At 56.0% G+C, this 18,572-nt stretch overlaps 3 protein-coding genes across 3 annotated transcripts; 2 read left to right on the top strand and 1 right to left on the bottom strand.

Moving 5' to 3' along the window:
- Positions 1-2,201: 2,201 nt before the first annotated feature.
- BESB_077040 (CDP-alcohol phosphatidyltransferase superfamily protein) lies at positions 2,202-7,722 on the top strand (the record flags this gene model as incomplete). The annotated part of the gene is made up of 11 exons (XM_029366065.1): positions 2,202-2,348; positions 2,902-3,048; positions 3,796-3,891; positions 4,191-4,292; positions 4,707-4,778; positions 5,153-5,238; positions 5,772-5,849; positions 6,288-6,358; positions 6,732-6,788; positions 6,923-7,017; positions 7,339-7,722. 11 exons carry the CDS (start codon positions 2,202-2,204, stop codon positions 7,720-7,722), a joined length of 1,335 nt encoding a protein of 444 aa, XP_029217496.1.
- A 2,637-nt stretch (positions 7,723-10,359) lies between these two features.
- Positions 10,360-11,477, bottom strand: BESB_077030 (synaptobrevin protein; the record flags this gene model as incomplete). Its single annotated transcript, XM_029366064.1, has 2 exons — positions 10,360-10,776; positions 11,091-11,477. 2 exons carry the CDS (start codon positions 11,475-11,477, stop codon positions 10,360-10,362), a joined length of 804 nt encoding a protein of 267 aa, XP_029217495.1.
- Positions 11,478-15,344: 3,867 nt separating this feature from the next.
- On the top strand, positions 15,345-17,063 carry BESB_077020 (transporter, major facilitator family protein; the record flags this gene model as incomplete). Its single annotated transcript, XM_029366063.1, has 2 exons — positions 15,345-15,443; positions 15,624-17,063. The coding sequence occupies 2 exons, from the start codon at positions 15,345-15,347 to the stop codon at positions 17,061-17,063; spliced, it is 1,539 nt and encodes a 512-aa protein (XP_029217494.1).
- Between the last annotated feature and the right edge of the window lie 1,509 nt (positions 17,064-18,572).

Raw genomic sequence — 18,572 nt, 5'->3', positions numbered from 1 at the left:
TTTCTATATGTGTATATAGACATCTATGCATATATGGGATCGATATGCATGTGCCTTGCATAGTATTTGGGCAGGAGGCACTGTCCCGTTTCTACGATCTGCGAAAAGTAGTTTTCCCTGAAGACTGCAGTGTCGCTCAGCAGAGACTACACCCTCTACTTCTAAGCACGCTGGAGTATTTCCGCCGCAACCACATGCGCCGCACTGCGGCGGCCGCGGTGCCGCAGCGAAAACAGAAACCCCTCAGCGAATCGCCCCCCCCCCCCCTTTCACCCGCCCACGATCGTCATCTGCACACGTTTGACTCAAAAGTTCACGTTTTGAGGCGTGGAGGCGCCGAGCGGTGGGACGGGCGCCATACCGCGACCACCAGAGGCGAGCCCTGTCTGCTGACTCTTTGAGAGGCCGCGCCCTGACCAGGTTGGAACGGGAACCGGCTAAACCTCTACAGCAGTGCCGCGTGTGTGAGACTTCTCTATCGGTGGAGCTACCGGGCCTCGCATTTAGGTTTGCGCGGCGCGCCTGTCGCGTGCGCGCGTCTGTTCAAGACATGCATTTGTCTGCTTGTCTGGAAGGCAGAGCGAAAATGGGCGCAGGCGGCAGCCGCTTCCGGAAGGAGTTGCAAAAGAGAAAGACAGTGCCACGTGCTTCGCGTGCGGTGCCTCGTGAGTCAATTTAACAAAACTGCCGCTCCGTCTGAGAAGCAGGAGGCTCGACAGTGAATCTCGCCGCTAGCGGGGAGCCAGAAGCCAGGCGTCGCAGGCAGCCGAATCGAGCCTTGAGACAGACGGCAGTGACAGGTGAGGCTGTCTCGTTCCCTGATGGCCTTCTCGAAAGGTTGCAGTCACTCTGCAGTCTCTCTGGCGCGCGAGAGCAGCGCGAAGCAGAGAAAACGCCACGAGTGCAAAGCTGCGTTACTCTTTGAGGCGGCGCGACGTCAGTCGCGGGTTTCTCGCATTGACAGTCTGCGCATTGTGATGCGTTACGTGTCTTCTGGACGTGCCGAGGCGCCCCGCGTGGCAGGTTAAATGAGGAACGTAGAGGGAGGGGAACGTGGCGGAGTCACTCAACCGCTGAGGCAGGCGCGGGGCGGCACATCTTGGCTGCTCGCGTGTGATTTTCGCTGTTGTCTCTCGCTTTTTCAGCGGTCGATCGTGCCTCAGGTCAGCGTTTGGCTTCTCGCGTCCTGCGGCGTCCCGCGGAGTACGGATTTCCTGGGTTTTTCCGCGTTTTCTTGTCCTCTTGGTCCTCTGTTATTCTTACAAACCGGCTGTCTACCGCCTTCCTCTCTCCTCGCCGCTCTGTCGGCCGGTAAACCACGTCCGCACAGCGAGCCCGCGGGATTTCTTTCTCTCTGCAGAACGAACGGTTTTTTGCCTCTCGCGGCTCCTCTTTATCTCCCTCGCATGAGAAATCGCCTGCGACTAACGGTTTCGTCTTCTGTTGTTGTGTTCTTCAATTCGTCGCCGTTGCGGCGGCACGTTGCTCTGTCTCTCGCCTTGTCTTCTGTCGGCTGCGCGCGGCATCTGCGTTTCCCGTTTGTCTTCCGTGAAACGCATACTTCAACGTAGAAGGAACGGGTTTCCTTTTTCTCCGTTCGACACACACGTGTCTTTTCCGTTGGTCCGCTTTCCAAGTTTAGAAGGAACTCTGAGATAGCCTTTCGTCGTGTTTCCCTCCGGGCCGCTCGTCTACCAGTCTGCGAATCTAACCCGAGCCCGGTCCCTGTTGCCTTGCACTCTTGCCTTTTAACTAGATTTTTTCCTTGTTGCATTTCCTGCGCATTCTCGTCTTCCTCGAACCTCCTCTGCCCGTTTCGCTTGCTCTCCGGTCGCCTCGCGTCCTCTGTTTCGATTCTCCCTCGCCGCGCCCAGCGTCCCGTCCGCGCGCCTCGTTTCCAACTTTTTTCTTCGGCATCCCCCGTTGCGCTTTCCCAGGTAGCCTGCAGCTCCGGCTGTCGCGCGGCCTTCTTTTCGGCTTCCTTCTTTCTGTCGCACTCTGCGCCTTCTCGCTTGTCGACTAGAGGAATGGCTCGCCTCGCCGCCCGGGGCCAGTGAAGCTGACTTCAGAGTAGCCAGCGCCGGATCCACGGCCTCACGTATATCTCCCTCTGCGTGCCCTCTGTTTCTGCGCTGCGACGCAGCCTTCCGCGTCCTGCGCGAGGTTCCGCGCGTGCCCCAGTTTCCTCCTTTCTGCTGAAAATGATGGTCGGGGGGTGGTTCGGCTGCTTCATCACCCGCGAAGGGCTCGAGGAGCTCCGCCGCTACGAGTACAAAGGCGCAGGCAGCACGCCAATTGACCGACTGTTGAATCCATGGTGGGAATACGTCGCCAGCAAGCTTCCCCTAGTAAGCGAACGCAAAGCGTCCGGAGCCGCCGGGCGGAGAAGGGCAAACGCCCGCGGGATGCCGTCTGCCCGCGCGTCTGCTTCCGCTGACTGTCTCCCTCCGCGCCCGTCGCGCCGTTTTTCTCTCTCCCTCCTCCGAAGCCTCGATGGCGGGGTTCCCTTTTCCTCACCCTGCGCTCTGCAACTGTCGCTCTTCTTTTCTTCCGCTCTCATTGCCTCGCGACTTTCTGCTTTTGCTCACCTTGCGCCCTCTGTCTGTCGCCCTTCCCTTCTTTCTCTGTCGCTGCCGCGCGTCTTTCTTCCCTTGTTTTCTTCTGGAGGCGTCCACTCTCCCGCGAGTTCTTCGGCGCGGGAAGGCTTGCTTGTTTGTTGGTTTTTTCTACAGTCGCCCGCAAATCTTCGTGTCTGCTTTCAGCGACTTCTTGTCGACCTGTCGGGATGCCTCGCCCCTGGGGGTGCTGCTGCATGAAGCATCGTTTCTTGCGAGCTTTTCTCTGCGCGTGTGCAGGACGCGGTCATCTGTGCATGTCTTCTGTTTTGTTTTCCATTCACAGTGGCTCAGCCCAAACGTGTTGACGCTGCTTGGCTTCCTCTGCACGGTGATGTGCATGAGCCTCGTCGCCGTCTGGATGCCTCACCTGGAAGAACCCGCGCCGCGCTGGATTTACTTGCTCATCTGCGTGCTTCTCTTCTTCTACCAGGTACGTTCAAACTTAGGGTTTAGGGTTCAGGTCGCTCTCTTGACGTCCCGCTTCTTCGCTAAGCTTTGAGAGGCCGCGCTTCTCGCCACTTAAAGCGGTGAAGTTCCCTCGGCGCAGCGAGTCTTCACGTGTCGCTTCCGTGACCATATGTGCGTTTGTTCTCGCTTTTCTTCTTTATGGCGTGAAGGAAACCGCCTTCGCCTGCCTGGGGGAGCTTGCCTGCATGCTTTTTTTCTTCTTTCCATCTGCGCTTGCAAGGGCGCAGACTGCGATGCGCCTTGGCCTCTGCATCCTATCGCAAATGAACGTGTCGCTGCCGCGTTCATCTGGATAGATTGCGTACCTGTGGATTTTTCTGCGCTGCATGCGGCACGTGGATCTGCCTATCTGGGAAGGGTAGCGAGCCCCGAGGGCGGCGTTGACGCTGTCAGTGCTTCACGCCTCGTTTAGAGGCGTTTTTTAGTTCTTCCTCATGGATCGTTTGTCCAGAGACGACCGCTACTTAGAAAGTGATATGTTGGTATGCAGTACGGCCTTCTTGATTGCTACTGGCTACTGGTAGTTTGGTATTTCTCAAGGAGTCGGAGTCATTTTCAGTTTTCTACCAACTCTAGTGTCTCTTTTTATTCGGTTTGAGTCATACAGTTACAAGGGGAACAGCTTCGCACGCGAGTTCAGTGTCTTTGAATCAGCATCACGGCTACCTTCTCAGTCGCTTCATGTGTGAGGGAATTACGCTCTCCTCAGACTCTTGACGCGATCGACGGCAAGCAGGCGAGGCGAACGAACTCGTCAAGTCCCCTGGGACAGCTTTTTGACCACGGCTGCGACTCCTTCAGCACGGTGAGGGGGGAAACAAGTCGCTGAAACGCCGTCCAAACCGAGTTTCCTCGTGCGGAAGCCGATCGCGGCCTGCGCTCACGGTGGAGGGGGCAAGGGGGATGCTGTCGAGCCGCAGCGGTGTTGGCAGCGGCTCAAGTGATGCCTGTAATCATCATCTAGAGGCCAACCGTTCGGCGACTAAGAAACCACAGTTGCGAGATGAATGTAGATGGAGAGGCAAACGACGCCCGTGTGGAGGAGAGGAAAGGCGTCAGAATGGGAGGCAGAGTTGTGTGACGCGGAGGTGCATGGTTTTTCAGGTCTTCGCAGTGTTCATCAACGCGGCGATGGCGCGCATGGGCGTCTGCCTCTTCTCCTATCTCCTCCTCGCGATTCTGCAGATGCAAATGTTCATCTACTCGGTGAGCACAGACCGATTTCACTCGCCGTTTTTTTTCCGCGCTGTGTTTGAAGAAAACAGGGTGTCTGATGGTTCTCTGGGGAGCATCCGGTCGGCGTTCACTCGCATTTCGTAATCGGATATGTTCGTGCGTTGCATAAACATCTGCGCTTCGGGGTGCATTCCAGTCGCTTTCTGATTTTCTGTGCGCATGAGGGAGATCGACGGAGAGACAGAATGAACTTGCATGCGCAAACGCATGTCTGGCGCGATTGGGTGCGCCTTCGTAATTATGTGCATGCTGTGCGATTTTTTTTTTGCCCGCGTGAGTGTTTTTTTCGTGTAGCCTCGCTCACAGCGGCTACACTATGCGTTTCAGGTAGCAGAGGCCTCTTGAATTTGCAAGTATCTTTTGCGACTTTTTGCATTTGCGCAGTGGTGGGAGATTCATTTCCACGTCTACCGCTGCCACACCGGCGTCACGGGCGTTACGGAGGGACAACTCGTCGTAAGTCGACCGCAGGTCTCGGCTTTCCTTCTCTCCTTTCGCTCCGCTCAGCTCTTCGCTGCGAGCCTCGCATACCCTTGCGCGTGTGTGGAAGTTCATCAGCCACCCGCCTGTGTGTAGTATATAAGGGAACTGAACTGCTGCGAGGAAGCGGACGCACCGCCTCGCAGAGACATACCCCGCCCTGCAGACGCTCAACGAGAAGCTCGAGTGTCTCTCAATACGTCCACCGATGTCCACGCATATTTACACACGTCAGTATATTCATATATGTATATCTGGGTGTAGTGCGTCGTGGCGAGTGCGTTGCCGCCCACGGCTTCACTTTTGCGTGGAGTTGGACTGCAGTTTTTTCTCTCTCTGTCCGCATGCAGACGATGGGCGTGAGCCTCCTGGGCGCAATCTTTGGGTCCGACATTTTCCTCTTGACCTTTGGCCAGTGCTTGGAGACCGCCTTCGGGTATGCCTCGAGTGCGGAATTGCGCGGCTTCGTCCATCTATCCGTCTTACGAGTTGCAACCTTGCCTTGCGTAGAATCAATATGTGTATGTATCTGGCTGAGTCGCACGTCGTTCTGTCAAGGCATATATATAAGCACATATAAGTATAATTAGATCTATTCATGTATGCACATGCTTTGGAGCCCTGCTTTTACGCGCATCTGTGGTTGAGTACGCATGCGTTTAGCCCCGAGCGGCTGCAGTCTCTCACACGCCTGGAAGGGAGTCTTCAAAGTCTGGTTATAAATAGTGGATGAAACCGGCACGCAGAAGAGTGCGGTGGCGTGATCTTTACACGGAGTGTGCATGTACGCGCGGCGTGATGCCGTTCGGGATTTGTTCGCTCGTTTTTTGTTAGACAACTGCAGGTTGTCTATGGGATTTGCGTAGGTTTGAATTCTCTCTCTTTGAACGAGTGTGCGTGGGGTCAGTGGACGCGGCTTACCAAGTTTGAGTTTCTTGGCTTTTCTCTGTTTGTCGCTGTTTTTTTCAGAAAAGCCACGGCTTTCGTCCCCAGCGTCCTTCTTGACACTCCCATGCAGTACATCATCTCCACTCCGTTCTACCTCCTGTGAGCCATGAGCCCGCATCCGCGAAAAAGACGCGCAGATCCGTTTTGCTGCATCACGCAGTCGGTTCTGTACTCAGCATATGCAGCTGTATATATATAGTATAGTGTATAGTGTTTGTATAGTATATAGTGTATATGTAGTATATAGTGTATACGTACATATAATATATATATGCATATGTACATAGATTTATGTATATGTATGTATAAATATATATATGTAACTCCGTACATCTGCGTGTCTACGCGCCTCTACGGTTCGTAATGGGGCAAGACTCCACTCCAAGAATGTTTGTGCGCGTGGTTGTGCGGCGGAAGTCCTCAGCCCTGAGAAACCGCGCTTGTCCTCAGTTTAGGGTTTAGGCTTTCCGTATCTGGCTGCCCCTAGACTGTCGTGTTGCAATGGAAATCTGTTGTTTTCCACTGCTTTTTTCCCAGGCTCATTTACATGCTGCTGTCTGACGTGTTCAACGGCTGCCGCCTCGTGCATAACAAGAAACAAGCCATTCGTAGGTTTCCTGCTAGACTCGAATTTCTAGTCTGTGTTCATTATTATTGTACGGCTGTTTTGGTTTTGTTGTTGCACTATGTTTTTTGTTATTATTGTATGCATAGTTTGGTGTTGTTGCTATTATATTACTGGTATTCCTGTGGTTGTTTCACGAGGAGGTCGCGCGGAAACAGATGCGTGCGGGGCGAAGGTGGACTCCTTACGTGTGTGTGTCGGAGTTCATGTCTGTGCATCTTTTTTTCGGTGAATTCGCGCGTGTGAATCGTGTGTGAGGGCGTTCCTTCGTGAACAGTCTCGAAAGACGCGGTCGCAGTGAGATGACTAACACGGCTCGCGCGCGACTGTTGGGATTTTTGTCCTTTTTTTCGCAGCGCAACTGGTTGGATGCTTCTCCCACGTGCTTTTTCAATTCGCCTTCTTTTGCTCCGGTGAGCCAGACGGAGGAAGGATGAGATGATGAAAGAAAGTTGTTTTTCCCTCCCTCGAGGCGATGCCTATTGAAGACAGCGCGCGAGTCGCCCACTCCCCCCCATTCCTGCTATCTGCGGTCTCTTTTCCGCAGGCCTGATGCAGACGCACCCCGCAGTCTGCTACTGCTTGATTGTCATTAACTCCTCCATCGTCGTGCTCAGAATGAACATTTCCGCGACCTGCAGGGTAAGGCTTTGCGGCATCCTCCTCTGCTGTGCTGTATTCGTTCGCCTTCCGGTTTGCCCGCGGTTTGCCTCGTCTCGGCCGGACTCTCTGGCGTGTGAGTCCCGGTGCGCGTCTGTTTCGTTTTCCGCGTCTCCGTGGATCTTCCCATTCCACCTCTACGTCAACAGGCTGCTCCACGAGGGCCTTCGGCTCGAGGCTGGTGCGCGCGTGGACTCCGAGTCCGCAACTGGGGCAGGCCTCGCGGCGCAGGTAGACTTTCGTCTGTTCTGCGCGTGGGTCCTGACGCGGCGGCTTTGCGTGGTTTGTGTGTCGGTTTCTCAGCTCCGCTTCTACCCGATTCAGTGGCCTGCGGTGCCGTTCTACCTGACGAGTGTCTACTTTTACCTGGCGTGCCCGAACGTGTCCTCTCCGCTCGCGGCGCTGCTCTCTTCGCCGCTCTCGGAGACGCAGCGGGATCAACAGGCGCAGGTGATTCCCTGGGTGCTGCTCGCGCTGAGTTTGTGGAGTTTCTCCTACCTCTTTGATTTCCTGCTCTCAACCATCACCGCGATCTGCAGCCACCTCGACATCACCTGCTTCTACATTCGACGCAAGACCCATCCGGCTGCTTGCGACGTCGGCAGCAGCCAGGCGGTGCTGCGTGAGAGCCAGATTCAGACGCGCAGGCGCGCCGCTGCGCAGGCCGCCGAGAGCAAGAAGGCCTAGTACCGGCAGACATGCAGCAGCAAAAAAATACCGGTAGGCGCGGTAGCCGGTCGCGAGGAAACCGCGCGAGAGCCGCGGCAGGGGCGGAACGCAAGAGGAGAGAGATCGCGATGAAGCGAAGAAGAGACGTTCCGGAGGAGGGGCTGGGTGGAAGCACGCGAAGAAAACAGCGCGAGTTGAGAGGCAGAAGCCTGTGAAACGGGTGGTGAAAAAGGGCAGATACCAGTTAGGGGTCGCCCCAGAGTGTCTGTGGCGGGGGTTATTTCTTCTTTGCGCTCGCTCCACGGCGTGTCCTTTAGGCAAAAACGGGATGCGCAGCCTCTCAGGCCGTGGTGTTCTTTGGCCTCATGTTTGAAAAAGGGGTAAAATTGTGCCGCACGCGTCAGGCATGCGATCACGTCGCGGGAAGCCACATACACATATATACATATAATGTGTGGGTTTACATATATATGGTGATGACAGCTATGTCGAGTCGGCTGCGTTTGGCGTGTTTTTCTCCTCTTGGAAGAGTTTGTGCTTGCGCTTGTGCGACTGAGACTGCGAGGCCGCGTGCGCATGCATACGAACATACCACAGAGCTCCGGCAGCGGCTGAAGAGTCGGGTGGTTGATGGGTCGGGTTTCCTGCGCCAAAGATTTTCCTCGATTTTCTCGCATTTCAGCCTCTCTCCCTGCGTGCTCCAACACCCCGTGATTCCGTATTTTTCCGGTTTCCCGCAGCCGCCGCTGGTCGCCGGGGCGCCGAAGCGTCGGCTGGCGTCGCCCTGTGTTCACCTCGTTTCGCGATTTCACGGTTGTCGGATGCCGCGTTACACGGCGTGTTCCTCTGCAGAAGGAAGCTAACTGTAGGTATGTCGACGCATGTTGAGTCTACCTGTTTAGCAGTGTGATGTATACGTATATCATATGCATATCGTTGGAGCGGTTCTTATCATCCGCGCTTGGGTACCGCCACACGCGCGCGAGCGGAGGCTCGATCGTCTTTTTTGAAGGTCGAGAAGCGCTGCGCTCACTTATTGTTTTTTCATGCACTGCATTTTGGCGACCGTGCAATTTAGCAGCGTGTCTCCCTGCGTCTTCTGTTCGTTCGATTCCCTTTTTGTTTTTTTTTCGGCGGCCCTGCCTGCGGACTGGCTGGGCGAGCGAATGGCTAGCTACGTGCTCGCGGAGGCCGGACCTGAATTGCAGATCTTGAACGATATAACGGGCGTTCTACAGTAGATTGACATTTTGCCGCATGCTTCCGCTAAACAGAGCTTCAACCCAGTTCAGCCTTAGAGAGACAGAGATCAAACGGTAGTATGGTTGAACCCCACGAAGAATACAAGGCCTCACGGCCGACTAAAAGAATGTACAGACTCGGAGTCAAGTGTCCAGGATAGGCTTTCCTGTTGCAGGTGTAGTGATCGCAGTACTTCAGGCGGATGGTTTTCCGTCAAAAATCCTGCAGCTCAGCTGCAAGTCGTGAACCAACCCCGACGCCGCGGACGGATCACAGCGCATGACAGTGATGCTCCGCCGAATGTCGCCTCATTGCCTGCTAATCGGCTCAAGAATGGCGGTCTTAGTGCTGCGCGTTGAGACCAGGTATGATCTAGATCAAATGAGCGAAGCTAGGGTTGTGCAGCGGCGCCTGAGTAGGCTGAGAGCATGTGCAAGGCACGCGTTTCGTAGGAGCTCAGCAGCACGGTGGATGCGTCTGGTCACCCGGGCAGTGCGACAGACAACCCTAAAATCCATGGAAAAACCCCCACACGCGCGGATGTACAGCAGGATGTCAGGTGACGATGCAGGTCATGCAGCAACCTGGCAACAGACCGTTCTGTCGGTCTTTTCTCAAACTACGAGGGAACCCGCAGTTAGGCGCACAGACGGCATCCGATCTTGCCTGCCAACTCAGAAAAATGCCGTGGACCTGCTGACTCTTGAAGGGTACGACGGTGTGATGCTTCCAGATGAGATGGCAGCCGGCAGACCCGTGCCAAAGCCATCTTCGGCCTGTCCTTCGCGACTGGCATTTCTGCACCCGCCTTGAAAAATTCAAACTGTCCTCGCCCACATACCTGTTCGACAAGTGCAAAGCGAGAAGCTCGTCGCACCGCGAATATACCACATGAACCAAACCAAAATACTCAGGGACCGACACGACACGAAGTACGGCTCGCAGAGCGGAGAAGTAGCGCCGGTTTTCAAAAGGGAGTGCCTGGCGCGTCGACGATTTCCTGCATTCTGAGTTAACCAAGGAACCCCACCCGCCGCACGTTTCAGATGAACCTCCCGGTCTCGGGCGTTATCTGTATACGCACACGCCCCGCCAACTTGGTCAGCTTTTTCTTCGTGCAGGCTCGTGAAAAACGCCTGTCCCAATGTATGAACCATGATTCTCCACAAAAAAAGCGCTACACACGACAAACGCGCGCATCAAATCGTACAGCGGAGCCGCGCGCTGAGGGCACTTCACTCCACTCCTCCAAAAGGAAGCCTCGATGCGAAGTCCACGAAAACACCCTGTACAAATTTGCATCGGAAAATGGGTGGCGTACATGAGACAGAATAACAGCGGGACTGGGGCCCTCGCGCCGGGCTTGCTCACCATTCAGACGCCGCCCGCGAGCAAGCAGTCCGCCCTTTCTGTCTATCTGTCGGCATTTAGCACAAAGTCGAGGATAATGAACACGAGATAGGCGACAACAGCGGTGACGAAAAAGCCAAGCAGGATTGTGAGTTTGACTTTCTGCCACCACGTGGCTCTGTTGACGTCGCCCGCTGTCTGCTTGAACGTTTTGGCGCTGCTTGCAAGCTGATCTGTTTTGGATTCGAGACTCTCCAGGTTCGCTTGGTTCTGCAGCACTTTTTGCACGTTTTTCTCCATCTCAAGCTTTACATCCTCCACCTTCTTGAGTACTTCTGCAGTCTTGTCAACCGAGGCGGGCAGGTCGAACTTGGAGATGAGGCCCCTCACAGCTTGACGCACTCGCTTTGCAAGCAGCCCCGGTTTCTTCCCGCATGCTGGCTCGGCTTGAATGGCCTCTGAAACCAACTGCTGAACTTCCTGTGCACACAGAAGCATCCAACCGTTCAGGCAGACCAGCCGGCACTGGCAATTCCACCCTCTTCAAAAGACGCACCACGAAACGGTGTGCGTCCAGTTTGAATCGACGGCGGCAGCCTGATGAACTCGGACGTGGCACGCTGCAAGGCTGTGGCACGGGAGCAAATATGACAGAGTCTCTCTTGTCGAAGCATTCTGAAAGGCACACCGACGGCTGGAGGCACGTATCTGTGGAAAAAACGGGATGTATGGGCAATGGGCTACGCGGACACGCGTGGGACGCAGCGGGAATGGGCGGAACTCGCTTGACGCACCGTTAACAAAGCAAACGCAGCGCGTTCTGGGTAGGTTCTGTCCTGTACATATACTCCAAACAAAAAAGAGCCCGTTGAATCTGAGGCCAGAAACATGACTCCGCCATCCTCCACGGGGAACTTCCTGCGCACCGAAGCAGAGGCGTTTGGGGCGGTTTGCAGAACTCCCGGAAACAGCGGCGCAATTGCGCTCTTCTCCTTCGAGGTCAACCGGCCGTAGAAAATGTCAACCACTTCCTTTGACTTGAGACTTCCCACGGCAACGAAGCCTACATTCCAGGCAGCGTCCGCTGTCCGAACCGACGATTTATCCACGGCACCCTGGCTGAGGCTCGGACCGAGCCTTCCCGCCGCCGCTGCTGGGGTAGCTAAGGTGGATCCCTTCATTGCAGAGGCGTTGTAAAGCAACTTGGTGCACTCGGCAGACAATCAACGTAATGCCTTCCCTGTAGGTAGGACAGACTGCGCAGAGAACCGCGTAGCGAGAAACAGCAGCGGACTGCCAAGCTCGCAGCCTTCCCAACCAGTACGGCTTCAACAGCGCCTTTTCCAACGCAAACTGTCAAAACACCGGCAATGGCAGCTCAACATCTGGGGGACATCCATCATTTTCCTCACTGGCGACACCGCGACGCCGCAGCGTGGCCGTCGCCGCCAGCGGCACGACGGCGTTCCATGCCTCAGTGAGCCGCCACCTTATGAAGAAGGGCGACGTCGGTGTGACTGTCGCCCCGCTCACAGAAAGAAGCGCGGGCAGAAAAGCAGGGAACAACCACACGATGGAATCTCGGAACGTGAGTGGGAACTGCGGCTCCGTGTGGTCACACAGCTGGGCAAAAGAAGTGAGCAGTGGCAGCGCGATTGAGTGAAGTCCGCACTCGCAAGGTCACGCTAGCACGGAAATTTGCCAACGATGACGACTAGGAACCCACAGCCGTACGGACCTCCTCTCCAAAAACCGCACTTCACTAAAGAATTCAGCGAGCGAATTCTTAGTTCCGTCTTGCATGCAGCATGCCGTCGCGTTTGAATCTTGCTCGAAAAATCTGGTTGCGGCCCGCGTACAAGGCAGGTACAGCAGCCAGTGAAACCCCCGTAGGCTACGCGTACGTTGCTCGGACTGAAAATGTCTGCTGTCGCTTCGCCTCTTTTCTTGAAAAGAGCGTTATAATGAAGAGGCAACGCAGTACGGGACGAAGCCGCGGCCGACCAGTGTAGCGGATGACCACGTGATTCGGATCCGAGTAGCTTTCTCCCCCCTGCCACCCGTTCCTCAGGAGTAGCTGCCGCGGGAACGATGGTGCCACGTCGCACTGCGTCGGCGGCGCTGCAATGGACGCCTCTCCTCCTCCGCGACAGCTACGCTGGAACCTAACTACAATGACCAGAGTGCGGATAGTCCGTGTTCTTGACCATAATACAGAGGGCATGTCTGTGCGTGTTTGCTGTGCTTGAGAGAAAAATACACGTTTCCCGAGCGTGGCAGTCACCGCAGAAGACTCGACACGTTGGGCCGTGCTTCGGAGGCAGTCCAGAGGGCCATTTCCTGATTCAGGATCACGTCTTCGATAAAGCAACCTGCTGTAGAGTTCCGTTGCTGCGGCTCTACCTCTGTGCTGGGAGAGCCCAACAGCGCTACCGCGGAAGCGACGCGACACCGAAGCGCTACGAAAGTGTAGCAAGTCGCCGCGACAAGGGTGGTGAGCGAGGTTACAGAGGGAAATAGAAGAGGGCATACAGTTCGCCGTGTTTGCGAGACAGCAGAGGCTATTCGGCTGTATTAACTCGAACGATGTCCTGGTGTGGACCATGGTGACAAAGGTATACTTCGAGCAGAAGCTCTAGATTCATTGGTGGTGGTCACATCACGACGTGGATTTCAGCCACCAGTTAGAAGTATCATGTACTTACGATTTCGTGGCGTACGAGGATGTGCAGGCCTACCGGGGAGGCTCGTCAACTGTCACCTCCTCGGAAAGCCGCGAATCACAAAAAGCTGGTGGGGCGCAAGGCCTGTGGGTGAACATTGGATCAGCAAAAACTCACGCACGCACGGCCAGCCTCGTTGTCCCCTCGCTTCCCAACCAAGCGGGGAGGTAGATCAAACAGGAGGTTCCGCTCTCTGCCATGTTCCTTCGTACTGCTTTGGACCTCCAACCGCCAGCATGCACACCCATGCAAGCGAGGAGGCTGGGCAGTTCTTACGCGAGTTCCGCAGAGGCATCCTGGCGTCACAAGCGTCCAAAGTAGTCACGTCCTCCCGCCGAAGCAAGACGATGCACGGCGACAAAAAGGACTACTCCGCGTCACAGGTAAACTCATGTGTTGGAGGGCTGCGGTTGACATGAAACGCCAATCACATCATTTCGCCCAAGCAGTGCTAGGGACATTTTGTTGCATGTGTAAGCCCGTTCACACAACGCCACCACCATCAGTTTGGCTTGCACCGCGTGTCCGTATCTACGGATGAAGCTTCGTGTACTGAAGCTACGTGTGCTGAAGCTACATGGACTTCAAACCCCGCGCCCGGCTGCGACGGGGCGAATTGATGAGTCGCGTATAGACACCACACTGGAGATGGCGCTATCGATTGGGGACCAGCTGCGGTCAGCTGGTCGCAGTGCACTCTTGCCTTAGGGTCGAACAACACGCACGTTCCCACACCTGCCAAGTTGTGGTGACAGCGCGGAGCCACTTTTTTCGCGTTGCAAATGATCAATCCACCCAGCACGCTCGGCGGACGCCTAGGTGGGGCGTGACGGCGCTTAAACTCGCCTGAAGCGATGGCGGGCGCACAAGATATGTTGAGTTGCATACATTGGTGGGCGGGGCCATTCTGCACAAAATCTGTATGGATCTCAACTTGAGCAGTCATGAGAGCCACATACTCCCATGTGCCCATACGAATGTATGTACGCGTCGAGACTGTAGGCAACGACCGTGGGAGCATTTGCACCACCCTCCTGCTGTGGGTGAGCGGCCGTGACGGCCGTCTCGGGTGCACTCCTGGCAGTAGGAAGCTGGGGAGGAAGGCAACATCGGCTACCACACGGTTCCCACTGACCCCCGGCCGTTTAGATCGCTGCCGAGGATCGGTGCGCGCCTCTGACTCCCCGCCCTTTTCCCTCGCCTCTCTCTCGCAAGCCCCCGCCTCAGCGCAGCGCTGTGCCAGCGACGACTCGCCATTCTGGAGGCGGCACCGATCTTCGAGGGCCTTCTTCTCGACAGCGTAGGGGAGCCTGATCGAAGACGGCATTCTTCCCACCCACCGCGATGCACCTGAGACGCCCAGAGCGACAAGACTGCCGAATACATCGTCCAGAGGACCGCATCCGCTTGTGCACCCCCTCAGTGCATCGACCCGTCCACTTTGCAGCGGATACCCGCTACCCGCGTGTCCTTTGCACTGTGGCGGAGCAATGGCGGCGCGTCACACTGCGTCTGGGTGCCGGAAAGATAGTCGCTCTGCATGCCGGTACTTGGTTCTCTCTCCGGCCCCGCGGCACGACTCCGCTCTGACGGGCTTCGTTGCCTGCTCCAACTGCACCGGCACACCCCTTCAGTTTAAACAATTGTACGTTTCCAGTCGAGCGACGTGCCTCCTTAACTTGAGCATCCGTTTTATACATTTGCGTATGTTTCAGTCTTCCGCGCACGCGGGGGTCACCAAAACCACTTCCACCACAGGGTGCACTGTGTGCCGCGGCTTGTTCAGTGCAATCTAGCATCCCACACACTCTTTGCACTGTCGGGAGCGAGAGCGGTCTCGCTTCCCACCCCAGCCCTTGGACAGAGTCTTTTGCTCAAAATTTTTGCACGGTTGTGCACCGAGTCAACAGCTTACGTTTTTCGGCCAAAGAAAACGTAAAGACAAGCTACAGACAACTTCCCTCTGCTGTTTTAGCGGGGCGATTAGTGTGCTCGTGCGCCTCCTGGGCGTGAGCTGCCAAGCTGCTTCCGCGACAAGGCCCCCGCCACTGCGTGCGGTGCTTCCCACAAGCGATCCGGTTCCCGCGTGCGCCGAGTAGGCGTCAGATACACAGAAGCTTGCATCTCTTCGACGTTTGCGATCCAGTCCCTGCAGACAATTTCCGCCGTAACTGCGCAAACTTTTGCCGGTTTTTTTCCTTCGTGTTTCCCCCCCGGCAACCCGTTCACGCACCCCTTCGACTGAGACATTCGTTTCCGGCGTGCGACGGGAACAAACGTTCGCCTCAGTCAGAGGAATGAGAATGAACAGCAGTTGTCTCCACCATGGATTCAACCGATGTGACCGATCTCTGCAAGACGGCTAGCTCCGAAACTGCCAGTCTGAACAAAACCGACACTAGGATGGATGCATTAAATCAACCGGTGAGTGCAGTTCCGTCGACGCGTCGGCGTCACTAGACAGGGGGGGGGGTGGCGCTGCGCCACGGCGCACCCCGCTCCCCCCTTGACAGAACATAACTGTTGGAAACTGAAGGAAAAGTTGTTGCCCGACGATGTACGGGAAGCGAATTGGCGGGTGTTGTTTTCCGGTGCTGTCTGCAGACTGCTGCTGGCGCAAGTCTCTCTAACTTCGAAATAGTGTCATCCCCGCATGGGCGCGGAACGACAAAGGAGGGGGGACCACTAACCAGCGGTAAACTGGAGAGTGTGAAGTCCTCGCGACCCACCGTGGCCTTTGGCTTGTCGCGCTGGGTGGTTTTGGTCGCGTACTGCGTGTACTGCCTCTTGGCGGGGCCGAGTTTTTTCAACTGGACTACGATTGCAGACACGCTTTACAAATCCGGCGCGTTCGAGTGGGACTGCAAGCCGGGCGACCTCTTTCCGAACGCGCTGCCTCATGAACCGAAATGCCCAGACCAGGAGGTTGCAGTGAACCACTTGTTCACTGTGGCATCTTGTTCGTACTTTGTCTTCGCCATGCTCGGCGGGATCATGCTGGATTTTGCAGGTCCTAAGCTGGGGGCGTTTGCAGGCTTGGCGTGCCTCCTCCTGGGATGGACGCTCTTTGGCTTGTCGTGTGAGAGCTTCCGCGCGTATGTTCCGGCGGCAGTGTTCATGGGAGCGGGCATCGACATGGCCTTCTTCCCGTGTCTGTGTGGAGCGAATCTGTTTCCCGGCTACGCGGGGACGATCATTGCCGTCTACGGGTCGTTCAGGTCGATTTCTTTCGTCGTCGGGCTTGCACTTCGAACGATCTATTTGAATGTCGAGGGCGCGACTTTCCGAGGCGTGGTGCTGGGCTACGTCGGCGTCGGCCTGGGGACGTGCGTCCTGGTCGCGATTTTCATCATTCCGCGCAAGGCTTGGACCGCACCCGATGCGCCGCAGAGCGCGGCGCTGGAGGAAGACGTGGAGGCCAGCGGCGAACGGGACGGTCAGAGCGCGGTGCAGAAGAAGTTGTCGCCGGTGGAGTCCATGAAGCGCGACTTCCTGTCTCTGTCTTTCTTGCCTCTGGTTCCGTACTTTATCTTTGTGCTGATTGCACTCTTGTTCTTCGCGCCATCGTCGAAGCGGCTGATCCCCAGTGCGTACGAGGCGAACCAAATCATTTCAATTTTTTCCTTTGTGCCTTGCATCTTCCTCGGCCGGTTGACAGACAAGGTCGGAATTGTGCCGGTGATGATGGTCTGCAATTCGTGCGGGCTGTTGTCGTGGATTCTCGTGTTGATTCCGGGCATCCCCTGCTTTGTCGCCTCGCAGTACGTCATCTCAATCCTCATCGCAATTCAAATGTCCTTCCTGGTCTCCCAGATCTACTGCTACATCACGGAGATCTTCCAGCCGGAAAACTTGGGAAAAATGGTCGGCTTCCTCTGCTCAGTGGGCGGCCTGATTTCGCTCGTGACAGACCCGATGAGGCGCTACAGTGTCGACAATAGCTTCTACCCGATGACCGCCTTCTGCCTGGTTCTTGCTGCAGTCAACGAAGGTCTTCTGCTCTTCATGTACTGCAGAAAGAAGAAGGTACCGAAGGTGGTGTGAGCATCCGACCTGGGGCCGGGGGAACTTTGAACTCTTCCAGGGGCTGGGTTTCGTGGGATGTGTGGCTATGTGAGCTAGGAACGTCCGCTACCGACGTTGCGCAGCGGCAGAAGACAAATCATGTTCGCAACGGTTTCAAGCGATGCGGCTGATGTTTTTCTGGTCTTGTCGGGGATACTTTCGCGTGTTTTTCAACGCGGCTCGTGGGGAACGCGAGCACCGCGGGCTGCACACCTGCGGTTGATAGGAAAAAGAAGTAGCATGCTTGTCATGAGTTCGTCGGCAGGAAATGCTGTGCTTCGTGACTGTGCGACGTCTGTTTCGACGTCTTTGCTGCAGCGCAGTTTGCGTCTGCATGCAACACGAAAATTCCGAACCCGTGGATCGTGAGATCCTCTTAGATACGGCTTGCCAGAGGGGGACATATTTCACCATGTCCTCGTCGACGGGCGTAATGCATCAGTGAACGACACACCCGCGAAAGAGTGCGGGTGCAACAGTCACGGTACTGTGTAATTGATCATGGCGGGCGAGGTGGTGGCGCCCCACAGATTCATCAGCTCGCTAAGGGCACTCTCCTCTTCAGCCAGCGACTGAGGAGGAAGTTTTGGTCGCGGGATGTGTCTGTGGCGCCTCGGGGGAGTGTTCGACATTGTTGACAGACCCTGACTCCGGTGCGGTCACGTAGTCGCGTTTCTGTTTTGTGATATGCTTCTCCTCGCTTGTCTACTCGCTTGAGTTCGCCTACCAGGCCAGAGCTGGTCGGGACTGCCGGTGGCGGCCAGAGCCGAGCGTTGGCAGTTTTATGACATGAGAACGTAACTGTTTTTTCAGTGGCGATGTGACTGCATCGATGCGGTGGGGGGGAGACCCTCTCCGTAGTCACTCGACGTCACACCGTGTCAGAACTCTATGGCGGCTCTGGTGAGACGCAGGTTGCGATTTTCTGTCTACATTTCTGATTCTGGAAAACGACAGAGAGCCTCCCGCGCGATGGCGGCTGTGGTGAGACGCAGGTTTCGGTTTTCTGTCTCCCGTTCCAGTGTTGGAAAACGACAGAGAGCCTCCCGCGCCGTTGTATAGTATTGTGTGACGCGCCGTTTGGCGGATGTGGGCAGTCCATCTGTGGCCGGGAGGTGGAACAGTGCCCAGTGTTTGCTGTAGATTACACGCCGCCGGTGCGCATCTGACGTTGGCCTTCAGAGGGAACCCGCGAGACCTTTCATCACGGGAAGAACAAGCTTGATGGACAGACTTTCCCGGTGTTTACGTCGGCGTAAAATACTCTCGTGAGCCGATTCCGACTTCGGAGCGCCGCGTGAGCTGACACCGCGAGCAAACGCCGGATCGATGCCTCCGCGGTGCGTGCGGAAATGTGCACAACCCCCCTTTTTAGTGTGCTTTGGTTTTCTGCAACGCGGGATCCCCAGCGCGTTGTGTAAAAGTACGCTCTGGTGCATACGCGACGGCTTCGATCCTGACACGCGTGGATGCACCGCATGTAGTCAG

The sequence above is a fragment of the Besnoitia besnoiti genome, chromosome VII, assembly GCF_002563875.1.
Source record: "Besnoitia besnoiti strain Bb-Ger1 chromosome VII, whole genome shotgun sequence".
Classification (NCBI taxonomy): domain Eukaryota; phylum Apicomplexa; class Conoidasida; order Eucoccidiorida; family Sarcocystidae; genus Besnoitia; species Besnoitia besnoiti.
The sequence above is the reverse complement of the archived record's forward strand: the minus strand, read 5'-3'. Positions and strand labels throughout refer to the sequence as shown.